Raw genomic sequence first — 16264 nt, 5'->3', positions numbered from 1 at the left:
AGGTCTGAGGGTGGGAAAAAGGGTCAATTGCAAAGGACTATGAGGTAATTTTAGGAAAAGGTGTGGCTGATCCACATCATGATTGTTGTGGCTTCAGACCTCATATGGGGGGGGCGGTGAGGGGGAGACTGGTAAAAACATAATACATCTTGAACACATGCTCTCACTTGTTTATTTCACTTAAGGCTAGTGCCCTACCATTGGAGCCACAGCTCTCCTTTCATCTTTTGTTGGTTAATTGGAGATAAGACTCTCACAAACTTTCTTGGAGAGGCAGACTTTAACCTGTGATCCTCAGACCTCAACTGCCTGAATAGTGAGGATTACAGTCATAAACCACTGCCTCCTGGCTCCTTTTATTTCTTACTGATTGTTTTCTTATTTGAAGTAGCAGTTTTTAATAATGTATTTTAATATTTTAAGTGGATTAAATGTTTGCATGCTCCCATTAATACGTTGCAATCCTAACTGCTTGTGTGGTTGAACTTAGAGCTGGGGCCTCTATGGAAGTATTTAGTTAAATGAGGTCATAGGATGGGGGCTTGAGTGTTTAGAACTATTGTTTTAATATAAAATAGATCCTTAAGACTGTACTCCCACACTGTCTCCCATATAGCCACATGGGGAAAGGCCATTTTAAACTCCAAATTGGTAGCCATCGGTAAGTCAGGGAGTTTCTATCAAAACCTGATCCTTAGGATTGTCTCCTGATTTCTAAATTACAATTGTGTGAAGTGCCAGACTTTGAAGTCAGGCCCCACTTTACCACGCAAACCTGAGATAAGCAGGCCCTGTGAGCAAACCCAGGACAAGCCCATGAGGGCCCAGTTGGTCTAGAACTCTAACGGCTGGGAATGCTTAACTCTGACTGCCCCCAGAATGCCTCGAGCCCTGAGCCAATCAAATTTGTACCTGTGTCCTAATCTTGCTTGCTTGAACACCTGATTGTTGTAACTTTGTTTTTTGCCTTTATAAGCCCTGTGTAATCACAGCTCGGGGCTTCCTCCTAACCTCCGCTGTGTCAGTGGGTAGGATGAGGCCCGAGTTGCAGCTTGCTTGAATAAAGCCTTGCCTTGCTTTTGCATTTCGGAACGTCTGAGTCTCCGTGGCCTTCTTGGTGGTTGTCTTGCGACCTGGCACAAGATTGTGATCTTGAACTTCTGGTCTTCATAATTAGTGACATCACTTTTGTTTGTTTAGGCCACACAGTCAATATATTTTGTCTGTTTTTGTTCCAGTAATGGGGCTTAAACTCAAAACCTGGATGCTATCCTTTAGCATTTTATTGCTCAAGTCTGAACCACTACCACTTGGGCCATAGTTCCACTTCTGGCCTTTTTTCTGGTTCCCTGGAGATGAGAGTCAGTCTTTCCTGCTCAGGCTGCCTTGGAGCCACAATCTTCTAATCTCAGCTCTGCCACCGCCCCCCCCCACCCCCATGGCCCCAAATAGCTAAGATTATAGGTGTGATCCAGAAACACCCAGTCCAGCCAATCATTGATTTTTAAATGACAGCCCAAGTTGATAAATCTAATGTTTTTATTATGCATTTGTCCCTTTAGGATGTCAGTGCAACTGACAGTGCAACTGAGTTCAGGCCATGGTGACTTTGTCCCCTAGAATATAGTCCAGGTACAGGAGGTACTTAACCATATGTTGAATGAAGTCAATGCAAAGAAACCTAGGGGTTAAATAGTAATTATAAAACAGGATGGCTAGTGCCTACATGGAAGTGTAGAGGATAAGTCTCTGAGCTGGGTAGGAAGTGGAGAGTTGAGAGCCTACAGAAAACTCTAGGATTACATCATGGCAAATGTTCAGTGGAAGTTTAACTACTGTGGACTCTCTTATATGGAGGGCATTTATAACTTGCCAAAATAGTCCTTTTCTGTGAAAAACAGTTTGCATTTAATAATCCTCTTTATGTCTTATCTTTGACAGATCTTATTTATGAGCCAGTGAACAGAAAAACTTGTCCAGGGCAAACAATGACATGACAGGCACCCAGGACCACTCAACAGACAGTCTTGATAGGCCATGCAGTGGTTCAACTTCTGGTAGAAACTCAGTTCGGTCTCTTATACTGATGGAGAAAGCCATGAATTGTATTTTAGCATGGCTTGTTTATTCTGTAAATGTACCAATTGGAGTATTAAAAAATGAAAGCAATAAAAATTGGATTGACAGGCAGAGTTTACAGGAAAGTCTATAGGGAAAACAGAGGAAAACATAAAGAAACCAGTCAAATAAACTGATACTCACAAAAGGAACCCTTGAGGGGAAATTTAATGCATTTTTTTCTATCTGCTCTATTCCTATCCATCAAACAACAATGATATTCATAATTCTCAGCGAGTTCCAATGTTGTCATTCAAGTCAAGGAGTCATTTAGAATGGAAAATGTACAGGAAAGAGTGGATCATTTTGATTCCCTAATTCTGGTATCCTGAAATAAGCTCTTCTCAAGCCCAAACATATACCAGCTGAATTTCCAGAAAGTCCTTGGTTAAGTCGTGATTGGCAAGACTACTATTACAGTGGAGACTCAGAGGTGCTGCACCACAAAAAAATACTGAGGGTGAAAAAGTGCAGTGGGTCTTTGCTTGCCCTCTGTCTCTACCATGTGTCCATATCATGGCTTTAACAAAACCAAACCACAAAATGGCTTAAAATAAAAATCTGCAAACAAAACATACCTAAATCCATTTTCTTATAGGCATCATGTTAAAACACAGTTAGAACCCCCAATTAAATGCTTCAGTCAGATGTTTTAGGATTTGGAAGAGCAGAAAAGAGAAAATTGCCCAAACTTTTGATAATGGAGTTCCAGTGGTTAAAAACAGAAACCTTTATGTTTCTACTGTGCTGATGCAAAAAGGCACGATGCCTCAAAATGCCATGGCAGAAGACTGAGGACTAATTTGTTTAAGCAAGGTTTTCCTTGAAAATACTCTTTTAAGAGATTCACATAAGAGTGGAACAGTTGTGAAATCTCCTGTTGTGCTCTTCAGTGGTTCTGAGCCAGAAGCAATTTTGACAAGTGACATTTGAGCAAAATTTGGAAACATTTTTCATTGTCACAAGCGATAGTACTGGCATGTAGTAGTAGTGGTCATGGGGGTTGGTTATCATTGCACATTGCACAGGACATATACCCGAGCAAAATAAAATTATCTGACCCAAAATGTTGAGAAACTCACCCTTAATATTATACCCATATCCATCCATCTATCTGTGTATTACTATTTTTGTGTGCCAGTACTAGGGCTTGAACTCAGGACGTGGGCACTATCTTTTAGCTTTTTCATTTAGGGCTGGTGGCTGTCAGTTTAGCCATTCATCCACTTCTGGCATTTTGGCAGTTAATTGAAGATATGAGTCTTATAGACTTTCTGGCCTAGGCTGGTTTTAAGCCTGAATCTTCAGATATCAGCCTTCTGAGTAGCTAGGATTAAAGGAGTGAGCCACCAGCACCTAGGTATAAAATGCTTGATATTTTTAAGAATGCAACGAATCACTTGGTTATCTTGGTATTAAATGCAAATGTCCTATGTAAGTCCAGAACATGCAACTGCAGGTCATTAATGGAATAGTATTTTGCCTGAAGACAAGACAGCTTCAGAAAATGGGGCAGTCTATAACAATATGGTGAAATCTTATTTCACTGACAATAAAGCTAACATGAATATATCAATAACCCCAGGGTAGAATGTTTTGTACTATAGAGAAATATACAAAATCCTATTTGCACATTGATATAACCAACTCTGGCGTATGTTTCAAGTCCACAGGCAATATTGTTAGTTGGTATCATGAATACTGCCCTCAGGGTAACACAATAACACAAGATAATACATTATAGGTCATTTTTATTGTAATACCAACGTATCCTTCACATTAGATTCCTTCCCAGTGAAATGAGAAAATGCTTCTGTATCCTTAATAACAAATGCCCATATAAAACAGCTGGCAAACCAATGTTATAGAAAATATTCCTTTTCATGTCTCCCACAAGAATACATTTTATTCAAATAAAACAATCCAACAAGTTTTTACATAGCCACTCACTCTGAAAAGGGCACAAGAAAGATGAAATTTTGAATATAGAAGGGTTACTTCCTCCCTCTCATGCTGTATAAGGGAATGATAAAATTTTATACTGTACGGGGGGGCAGGTGTGAAAAGACAATATTTATGACAAATTAGGAAGTTTTTCCAGAAAACTCTGAAAAAAGAATGGATATTTTAATTTTTGTAAGTTAGCCTGAAGTCCAAAGTATGTGGGGTCTTTCTCTTCTGTTGTGACCCAGACACTGCACTCTAAGCTTCACCTCTACCCTGACAATCAGAGCCTTAGGTGGTAGTAACATTGAACTACCTGATCATCTAGAAAGATTCAGGAAGGTTCAAAAACATGCAGAACTGATCTGACTTTTCCATTGACTAAATACAAACAACACAGATATACCATGGTCCTATTGCAAAATGTTCTTTTTTTTCCCAAATTTTTATTATCAAACTGATGTACAGAGAGGTTACAGTTTCATACGTTAGGCATTGGATACATTTCTTGTACTGTATGTTACCTCCTCCCTCATTCCGCCTCCCCCTCCCCCTTTCCCCCCCATGAATTGTTCAGTTGGTTTACACCAAACAGTTTTACAAGTATTGCTTTTGTAGTTGTTTGTCTTTCTCCTGTGTCTCTCGATTTTGGTATTCCCTTTCACTTTTCTAGTTCTAATACCAGTAAATACAGTTTCCAATGTACTCAGATAAGATACAGTCATAGTGAAGTTACAACTACAGGAAGGGGATACAAGAGTATCATCAAGAATAGAAGCTACGGTTTCATATGGCATGTTGAAAGTAATTACAACAGTGATATATCACTTGTTTCCATAACATGGAGTTCATTTCACTTAGCATTATCTTATGCATTCATAGGGGCATAGCGATTAGGCTCTTGTGATCCTCTGCTGTGACAGGTTTAGGCTAGTCAAAAGGTTCTTTATAATGTAGCTCTCAAGCTAAGTGTGAGAGTCTTTCTTAGTCTCATGACGTATTAAAATGGGGATTTTTTTATTCAAAAAATTTAATTCTTTAAATAGTTTTCATTACTAACTAGAACCTAACCACATGTTGGCTATTGTATGCAGTTATAGCCCACTAGAAGATTATACAATATGTCCTTTAGCTGGGATAAGATTCGCTCAGGAGGACGACTTTTCTTGTTGCTCATTATGAAACCTCTCCTATCTCTCCTCTGTGGTCCAATGGAATTAATTTTCCTTATTGAAATATATAAACAATTAAATAGTGAAATATGAGTTTCTTTCCCATATCTATTCCCAATATAGCATTTGCTCTTCTGAGAAAATGACTCTCACTGTCTTTTGTAAGTTCTCTCACAAATATTTCATGCTACCAAAAGCAAATATATACATAAATATCTTAGTGTTTGGGACTTCTATTGTAATACTATTTATGCTTTACCACTTAATACAATTTAATCTTAATACAATACAATCTATATAAGCCTACCATACCTAATATGATATAAAATTTTTATTCCTCAAATTGCATCATCAAACTAATTTTAAACAGTACAAGAGATTAATTCCTTTAACAAAAAAATCACAAATTTATTTGAAACAACATTAAGCAATACTGTGTGAATTGAAGTGAGTTTCGACTACATCTGTGGCTACAAGCCTGTAAATGTGGCCATGTTATGGGACTAGCCTCTTCCCTATAGTATTAAATATTTGTCTTTCCATTAAGCTACTGCTGTCTGAGTTAGGTTCTGCTAGACACTATATAGTAATGTGAAAAGGGAATAATAAGTTTCATTCTGGACAGTTATAGTTTGTTCTTTAATATATTCAATACATTCTCTTCTTCAGCTTCTATGCCTCTTAGAGCTGCCAATGTTAAACTATAACTTTTGACTAGCACTATTTTGAGGGAATACATATAGTTATTTTTGGATCTTACATATCTAGAAATTGCTGGGATATCACCACACATGGTAATAAAACCAAAGATGAATGAAACATTTTGAGAATAATCTATATGAAGGAAAATCAGAAGAAGAATATTTAATCTTTTGATTTCTTTCCATTTTATATCAACAGCAGTTCAGTAGAAATCTATTATTCCCCAAATTCCTCTCTGACTCATGGAAGTTTGCTTTGAGGAAGACTAGAGGTTGTGTTTTAAGGAGAATCTGATTTAATCCTTCTGTGATGACAGACTGGGTTGATGTTTGTGGAGGTTAGTCAGGAACTCAGAATATCAGGTTAAACTATCTGGTAAAAAGCTACGATATGTATAATTTGATAGGGAAATAGCTACGAGCATCAATAACTATATGATAAAAGTGCTAATTGTCTAGTGAGTCCTCGTAACAGGAGATGAAGGGCAGCAACAATATCTACATCTATAATCGTGAGTATATTATATCACACCTCATTTTTGTAATACTTATAAAAATTTCTGAAAAGATAATACTTTTTTGTAATCAAAGTTTTCATCATAAATTTCAGGCCAGCATTTCCACCCTGTACTGAGGGTGTTGCAGGTACAACTCTCACCCTGAAATCACCTGCAATAATATGCCTTCCTTACAGTAACAGTATAAGTAACTTTATGGCCTTTGAAATTGTTTGAATAGTTGGGATGAATCTCAGAGAGAGCAATTAAAGTGCACACAATGTGTCCATTGTCACAAACTTGGTAAATGACAGAAACAGCATGCATGCTAAGGCCAGCCACTGAGTACATTGATTCTCTTATGATGGGTTCTCTAAATATCTAGGCTTGCCATACTGTGGTGGTGTGTTATTGAAATAAGTACTTTTAAAAAGAGTGTGGATAAAAAGGGAGTGAGTGCGTGTCACCCTGTCTGAACTCAAGCAGAGAGAATTCCATGTGTAATCAGACATGAAATACAGCAGGTTGGTCTAAGAACAGATCTGAAACAAAATTATGGTGTTGGTCTTGGGTTAATCAGAACAGTTAGAGTTTTGTCCTATAGTTAGCAAAAGACACATAGTACTTTAAAAACAAGAATACTTATGATTCCTATGGCTATATTTACTTTAATAATTATCATTGCTACTATTAATTTTTATTGTTTTTTCTTTTGTTTGGTTGTTTTTGCTGGTGTGTTTTGCTAGACCTCTGGGCCTAGGTGCTGACTCTGAGCTTTTGTGCTCAAGACTAGCTCTCTACCACTTCAGCCACAAATCTACTTCTGGCTTGCCTTCCTTCCTTCCTTCCTTCCTCCCTCCCTCCCTCCCTCCCTCCCTCCCTTCCTCCCTCCCTTCCTTCCTTCCTTCTTTCCTTTCTCTCTCTCTTTATTTTTTTTTCCTCTGTAGTTTAGTGGAGATAAAAGTCTCACAAATTTTCCTTCCTGGGCTGGCTTCAAAACCACAATCCCTGGATCTTAGCTCCCTGAGTAGCTAAGATTACAGGCATGAGCCACCAGTACCCAACTACAATGAACAAATGTTAATGAAAATTTTGATAATACAGAATGTACATGAAGAAAAAATTCTGGGCATTGGAGTTTTTAACCTAAGTTACTATAATAATTTGGTAGTTTTTATATTTTTTACTTATTGGTGTAGTCTGTAATTCAAATGTGTTAATAAGTGTTTCCTTTAGCTTGGGAAACATCAAAACACTAATAATATCTAATAAGCCTTTGGAAATAAGAGGCCAGGGAGTACAGCTAGCTATCTATGATTGAGTCTTTCTGTTTCACTGTCAAGTCTTTTGTTCCTAAAGTATGAAGAGCAGATGAGATGAATAGAAAGAAGTAATCATGAGAAAAGACTAAACCTCAGAAAAAGTATCTATAGCAGGTAGCAGAGTTCAGGAGAGAAGACAGGAACTGTAAGGGAACAAGAAATAACAGACAAGAATGGAATTATAGGAGTCAAGAGAGAAAAAAAATTGAAAACCAGTATAAATACAGATTCAATTCATTCACTGGTATGCATTCTAGAAGAGGTGACGTGAAAAAAATCCATAAGAAAATTTAAATTGTGAGGGCTAGCAATATGGCCTAGTGGTAAAGTGCTTGCCTCGTATACATGAAGCCCTGGGTTTGATTCTTCAGCACCACATATATAGAAAAAGCCAGAAGTGGCACTGTGGCTCAAGTGATAGAGTGCTAACCTTGAGCAAAAAGAAGTCAGGGACAGTGCTCAATCCCTGAGTTCAAGCCCCAGGAGTGGCAAAAACAAAACAAAAACAAAACATAGAAAATTTAAATTGTGAAACAAAAACGTGGGAATATTGAAAAGCTCAATCAATGAAATTTAAAATTGCAATGAAAAGTATTATCAATATGCATGTTCAAACAGAGACATAATATCTGGGAATGAAGACAAAATGAAACTAATGTTCAGATAAATCCAGAAAAAAATAGATAAGTCCAATAGTTTACACCTGTAATTCTAGCCTCATAAGAATTTGAAATGGAAGGATTGTCATTTCAAGGCAACCTATACAACAAAGTTTAGTGAGAACCTTTCTCAGGGAAAAAGCTGGGCTTCAGACATGGTCTGAAGCCAGGCAAAGACAAGAAACCCCTTTGTACAACTACTTAGAGATATTTTTATAAAGTAAAACAAAATAAAATCTATAAGATTATATTTTTTAAAAAAGCAAAGATGCTGACATCATGGATTATGTGGTAGAACACCTGACTAGTAAGCACAGGGCCCTAATTTCAAACCCAAGTATCAGTTTCCACAAAGAAAAAAAAAAATGAACAACAAAAACTAGAGCTTGGTATGGCAGTTCAGGCCTGTAAGCAGAGAGCTCAAATGGCTAGGGCAGCCAATGTGGGGTACACAGTGATTTCCAAGAAAGTATGGGCTAAATGGTTAAGACACTGTGCCGTTGAATAAAAGAGAAAAAAAATAACAAGCAAGACCACAACTGTAACCTTCAAGAACTCTTCGACTTAATAAAAAAACACACAGGTAACAATTTTCAGAGATGTAAATGAAAGGCATAGAAAGCCTGTTCAATGAAATTATACCAGAAAAATTTCCAATAACTTAGAAAGATGTGGAGCCCCAAGCACAGAAGGCATTTAAAACACCAAATAGACATGTGCAGAAAAGAATCTTTCCAGATCTCATTATCATTAAGATATTGAGATAATAGGAAAAATAAACACATATTGACCTGCAATAGAAAACATCAACTTATTTGCAAAACCAACATTTAGAATTACCCCCCAGAACTCTCAGAAAACCTCTTGAAACAGAAATGTATTTCAAGCACTAATAGTAAATAATTGGCAGCAAATATTACTATATCTAGCAAAGTTACCATTCAAAATTGGTGGAGAAATAGTGACCACTCAAAATAAGCACAAGCCAAATCAAGTTATGACTATGAAGCCAGCATTACCGAAAGTAGTTAAAGAAATCCTATACAGAGATGAGGAAGAAAGTCATAAAATTGGAATCTAAGGAAAAATAAATATCCTGAGAATAATGGATGAGTTCATTAGAATCAATAAAGAATCTAACATGTTCAACTCAACAAATCAGCACATTTTTATGAATAAAAGTGAAAAGAAAGACCAAACAGTACTGAAACCAAATACAAACAAAATCACAGAAAACAGAAATTAAGTAATAACCCTAAATTTAAGTTGTTTTAATTCTCTAATAAAAAATCATGGACAAGCTGATTGGATTAAAAGAATGGCATTGTCGTCTGGAAGAAACAAACCTCATAGGCAAACACACACAATGAAAACTGAAAGTGTAGAAAAATGAGGTATTAAGCAACTAGAAGACAAAAACAACTCAGACTGGTTATACTCATATCTGAAAAAGCAGTCTTCAAGCCAAAATTAATCATCCATTAGATACTAATAAAGGAAATAATCAAGAAGATATCATTGTAAATATGTGTGGTGCACTGAATTTTGATGTACTTAATTGTTAAATACAACTGGACACAAAAAGAGAGATTCTAATACAAAAATAGTGAGTAACTTCAATATGTGGCAATCATCCTTATATAGATCATCTAGACCAAAAATCTTGGAGCAAAACAAAAAAACAGTAAATACACTTCAAATTAAATTGCACCATAGACAAAATGAAGTAAACTTCAGAAGATTATTCAATGCAACAGCTATGGAATAAAATTTTTCTCAATAGCCTAAAGAACTTTCTCCAAAATAGATCATATTTTAGGACAGAAGAAAAATTAAAAATTCCTAAAATTAAATGAAAATGGAACTACAATTTACCAGTTCTTTGGGTCACAGTAAAAGCAGTACTAAGGGTAAAGTTTAACCATGAGTGACTAAATTTAAAAAGGTCAAAAACCTCTAACCTAATGATAACTTCCATTTTTTAGAGAAACAACAACAAGCCAAGTAGGCAGAATGATATAATAAAGGTCAGGACAGAGCCCAAACAGTGGAATATGCCTGTCGTCTCAGCTAGATGGGAGCCTATAGCTAAGAATACTGTGTTTGAAGGCCAAACACAATTTTTGGGAAAAATATGAGAATGTCCTGAAAAGTAAAACAAACAAAGTCTGGATATATGGCTTAGGTGCTAGAGCACCTATCTAGAAAACTTGCAGTCTTGAATTCAAAACCCAATATTGCAAAAAATAAATAAACCATAAATAAATGGAATGGGGAATCAGAACATAAATTAATGAAGTAGAGGTTAAAAAACCATGCAATTACTCAATGAAACATAAAATGGTTCCTTAAATACCAGAACATAGGCTCCAAGTTTCCCTCATTTGTAACAATTAGTATATGTATAGGACCGTCCTAGTAGAGGATCAGAATAGCTGAATAGCTTTGTTCATATGACCGTATAAAATGATGCTAATCAAAATGAACCCCAAGATATGGAAACAAGAGATTCTTTTTCTGTTGCTGTTGATGTTTTTAATGTGCTGTATGAAGTTCTTTCCTTTTTTGTTCGTTTGATTTTCTTTTTCCCTTTTGTTTGTCCCATGTTCACTTTGTTTGATTCTGGTACTCTCTGTTTTGTATATATGTTTACCTGATTTGGGAAAGAGAAAGGGAATGACAAAATGGTGAAGTGAAGGACAAAGGGTGAATCACTCAGGGGCTGGGGATATGGCCTAGTGGCAAGAGTGCCTGCCTCATATACATGAGGCCCTGGGTTCGATTCCCCAGCACCACATATACAGAAAACGGCCAGAAGTGGCACTGTGGCTCAAGTGGCAGAGTGCTAGCCTTGAGCAAAAAGAAGCCAGGGACAGTGCTCAGGCCCTGAGTCCAAGCCCCAGGACTGACCAAAAAAAATAAAATAAAATAAAATAAAAAGGGTGAATCACTCACAAGACACTAAGTTCAAAATGAACTCTATGACTCACTGGGAGGAATGGAGGGGAGGGAAAGTAGGAGAAAAAGGAGGGAGGGGGTAACAATGTTCAACAAGAAACCTACTTATTACTTTACATATATAACTGTTACCCCTCTGTACATCACTTTACAATAAAATTAAATTAAGATTAAGTGCTCAGGACCCAAATTCAAGCTTGACCACTGACAAAAAATAAAAATTAAAAATAAATATATAAACAAGACTAACAAAGCCTTAGGCAAAGTAATCAAAAAGTCTAAGTTAACAAAATTAGTCAAATAGGAAGTGATCAGATTATCCCTATTTAGAGAAGACATGATCCTAAACTAAAAATTTTACCAGAAAACTGATAGATCTGATATATATTTTCAGTTAAGTAGTAGGACAAAAACTCAGGATAAAAGAACTACAACATTAAGTAGCTTTTGTATGTGCATATAGTGAACATTCTAAGAAAAAAAGTCAAGAAAATTATTCCATTTACAATAGTCTAAAAATACCAGAAACTTGTAAAACACTAAAGAACAAAATTGAAGAAGACACTGAAAGAGCAAAGACATTTTCCATGTTCATGGAATGGAAGAATTCATGCTGTGAACATATATCATTAAAAGGTACTATAGTCTCAACACAATCTCCATAAAAATTTCAATGATTTATTTACAGAAGTAGAAATAGCAATCTTAAAATTCATATGGAACTACAAAAGTTCCCAGATAGCCAACGCAATCCTTAGTGAAAACAACAAAGATGAACATATCAAAATTCCAGATACCAAATTATGCTACAGATTCATAATAAGGATAAAATACCTCATTGTAGTGATATCAAAACAGACACATAGATCTATGAAGTAGAATATAAGATTGAGAAATAACCTATGCAGCCATAGCCCACTGATGCTCAATGATAGTGAAAGAATCATACACTAGAGGAAGACAACTTTTTAACATATTATGCTCAGAAATCCAGATATCTAGATTCTATATATCTGAAGAGTCAGACTAAATCCTTATCTCTCACCTTGTACAAGAATTAATCCAAAAATGGATGCAATACCTAAACTGAAAACTCAACACTTTGGAACTGCTGTTACATAAAAAGAGGGAAAACAGCTGAACATACAAGCATAGACAATGCTCTTCTAAATAAGACTTCAAAAGCTCAGGAAACAAGAGCAAGAATTGATGAATAAATTGCATCTAACTAAAATGCTTGTGCACAGCAAAGTTGCCAGAATAAAGTGATAGTTTACAGAATAGGAGCCATAAAGGTAATGCAAAATTTGATGTCATTCCAGACATATTGGCAATCATCCAAATAAACACAACAAATGCTGGTAAGAGTATGGGGAAAGACCACTTCCTGCACTGTTGGTCAGAATGTGAAGTAGGGCAAACAGTATGGAAATCAGTGTGAATTTTTCTCTAAGAAATAAAAATATAAGGCTGGGAATATGGCCTAGTGGCAAGAATGCTTGCCTCCTATACATGAAGCCCTGGGTTGGATTCCCCAGCACCACATCTATAGAAAACAGCCAGAAATGGTGCTGTGGCTCAAGTGGAAGAGTGCTAGCTTTGAGCAAAATGAAGCTAGGGACAGTGCTCAGGCCCTGAGTCCAAGGCCCAGGACTGGCAAAAAGAAAAAAAAAAAAAAAGAAATAGAGCTACCATATAATCTTGATATATATAATGTAATTTATATGTGTGTGTAATATATATAACTATTCAAAAGACCTTTGGTAGAACAAAGGTTCCCCGCCCAATGCATGTTTATTGAATAAGAAATAATTAAACACCTCCCATTAAACACATTTTCATAACAGGTCATTCCTCAAAAAGAAAAATAAGTAAATAAAAGAAATTTAGCCTTCATCACGACTGATTCTTTAATGAGAATGAGAGACAAACAATTCAAATCCACTTAGGAAACCATCTTAAATGATTGAGAAACCAAAGGTAAGGACAAGCCAGTGACTATGTGTCCACAATTAAAAGACAAAAGGAGCAGGACAAAAGAGGAAATATTCATAATTCACAGAGGCCAAACACCACCTCCCATATCTAGGTGTTCTGTCTCATTGAATCAGGACTGGGGTTGTTGGAGTGAGAAAGAGGAGAGAACATAAAATGGCACATTTAGCAAACTGTGAGAATGGAGATCACAAGGCGAAGACAATTACAATGGGAAGAATTATTTGGTTTGAAGTTTGGCTTGAAGATACTACACAAAAACAAAACATATTTGAAAGTTTTCTTTGATCCTGATTCAAAGTTGTAACATTTCTTAGGAATGAAAAATGAGAATATTAATCTACTTACCCATTCTGTATGGCAGCTGTGGGGTCATAGGTCAGAGCCATGCCAGCCTATATAAGGAGTAGGGGGAGGGGGAAAAAAAAGAGATCCCAGTATTTTTATTGTAGTATGCAAAACATTCTCTTTAAGGAATTTTATTTTGATAGTCCACAATTTAAGTTTATTATCTCCCATATATTTCCCCACTCTTACTGTACAAACTAGCATTTTTTTCCCTATTCAAAAACCAGAAACCACCAGTAGGCTGAGAGTTCCTATAATTTCTCCATATAGAACAAGAGACAAAGCACCTTGATAGTTTTCAACTGTACTTCATAAACTATCCAATGTCTCATTTTTTATCCTTACCATTTCTTAGTATTGCCATGAATAGTTAATATACATTTCATGTCACAATGAAGGTAAGAACCTTGTAGTCATAATGAAATACAAGCTACTGAAAATGCATTTAACCATATAGGAAGAAACCCTTAAGGAGTATTTATTCTAAAGCAGACTCATGACTGACTCCCAGTATGCAAGTAGTAAGCCACAGTGTTTTTCCCTTTCATTGCCAGTGCCCATCCTAAAAGGGATAGAATGTGAGGTCATTTACATAAATGGAATTTCTAGCTAATGAGGAAGTAATTTCGTTCTGCTTCTAAGAACACCTTTGGCAATGTACACTTCTGTAATGGGTAGTATTTTTAGAAGCAAATATAATCTTCATGCTGGCTAGTTCACTGCCTACCTGACTTCTTATATGCCATCACATTTGATCCTTAAAATGACCTTATGAAATACACAGAGGAAATACGTTACGATGAAAACACTGAAGCTTACAAAGTTCAAATGACTTATTCAAGTTCAGGCATTTGAAGATCCTTGCCTTGATGTGAAATCCTTTGCAGTGACCATGACCTAGTGTTTTAATGGAGACCCAGTATCATCTCCACTGGTGTGGAAGAATCTGCCCCATAGCCCAATGGAAAAACGCATCCTATTTTCCTGGGGCCATCAGCATGGTTGGCATTTTGAGAGTAAGAACTGATGTAGAATGGGATTTACAGGTTATTTTTAGAATCAATTTTTATTTTTCTCATTTGATACTTCATGGGAAATATGTCACATCAATTTCCCAGATTTGATGGATTAAAATTGTGTATGATGTAACCATTAAGAGAAAAAGCAAATACAGAACTTCCCTGTAGATTTTAAAAATTTTTTTTTCAATTTCCTATGACTCTCTAGTTACTTAAAAATAAAATACAAACTGGGCACTGATAATCCTAGCTACTCAGGAAACTGAGACCTGAGGATCAGAGTTTGAAGTCAGCCCCGGCATATAAATCTGAGAGATGCTCATTCTCAATTTACCAACCAAAAGTCAGAATTGGAGGTGTGGCTCTCTGTAGTCTTTGGCAAAAAAGTCGTGTGCGAGTTCAAGGACCTGAGTTCAAGCCCCATTACTGGCACTAAACAAAACAAAACACCAAAACGCCTCAGAAAACAAAAGCAGATGAACTGCTGTAGACTATAAGAAAGAAGATTCATAGAGGTCTTAAGTCTGTGTTTTCTCAGCAGTATACCTCTGCCTCAGAACTGAAGGAAGGCAGACATGTAAGCCCAGTCTGACTGCTCCAAAGCCCAGATCCAGCAGAGGCCATGGGAAAAGCTGTCCTTTCAGAGTGAGATTTTTCTGCCAAGAACACTAGATTTCTCTCCCATAACTAATCCAAGATCCTACATGAGAGGCATATACTACACTACAAAAACTCAACTTCACATCCAACTGAGATGTGGTTAGTTTACAACACAGTAGTCTGGTGTCAGCCTCTTTTCAATTTTGGTAACTTCCTGAAAGTCAACCCCACATTTATTTACTTCCCTGTATTTGTTTAAACAATGTTCAATAATATTGAGTCCTTCTCAAAGTATAAATATTCTTAAACATTTGCTTCTTGTACCACATTTTTTTAATATTTACTTATTTATTTTCAAAGTGATGTACAGAGGGGTTACAATTTCATACGTAAGGCAGTGAATACACTTCTTGTTCAACTCGTAACCTCCTCCCTCATTTTTCTCCCGCCTCTCCCCTCTCCTTTTCCCTCTCCCCCGGATGAGTTATACAGTTGGTTAACACCAAATGGTTTTGTAAATATTGCTTTTGGAATTGTTTGTCTTTCAATCCTTTGTCTCTCGATTTTGATATTCCCTTTCCCTTTCCTAGTTCTAATACACACATATACAGTATACAGGATACTCAGATGAGATACAGTGATAGCGGTGTTACAACCACAGGAAGGGAATACAAGAGAAACAACAACAACAAAAAAAGCTATGGTTTCACATGGCATGTTGAAAATAATTGGAACAATGATATAACACTTATTTCCATAACATAGAGTTCATTTCACTTAGCATTTAATTGTTCTAAAAACATTAATAATTTTCCTTCCTCACATTTTTTCTGAAATGTTTCATATATTCTATTTAGTTGGTCAGTTCTACTTAAGAATATAGCGATTTTTCATAAACTGTTAGTTTGGTTATATATGCATTTTGGTTAGA

The 16264-nt window shown here is 36.2% G+C and overlaps 1 protein-coding gene across 7 annotated transcripts in view; it reads right to left on the bottom strand.

Annotated features, from left to right (window-relative positions):
* Rbms3 (RNA binding motif single stranded interacting protein 3) overlaps window positions 1-16264 on the bottom strand; it is a 760386-nt gene that overhangs the window by 112666 nt on the left and 631456 nt on the right. For all 7 annotated transcript variants that reach the window (XM_048348593.1, XM_048348596.1, XM_048348594.1 and 4 more), the window contains one exon: window positions 13715-13761. In XM_048348593.1, the coding sequence (XP_048204550.1) occupies window positions 13715-13761 (47 nt within the window). The remainder of the gene's footprint in view (window positions 1-13714; window positions 13762-16264) is intronic.

This window comes from Perognathus longimembris, chromosome 6, assembly GCF_023159225.1.
Source record: "Perognathus longimembris pacificus isolate PPM17 chromosome 6, ASM2315922v1, whole genome shotgun sequence".
In the NCBI taxonomy this organism is placed as follows: Eukaryota; Metazoa; Chordata; class Mammalia; order Rodentia; family Heteromyidae; genus Perognathus; species Perognathus longimembris.
The sequence above is the reverse complement of the archived record's forward strand: the minus strand, read 5'-3'. Positions and strand labels throughout refer to the sequence as shown.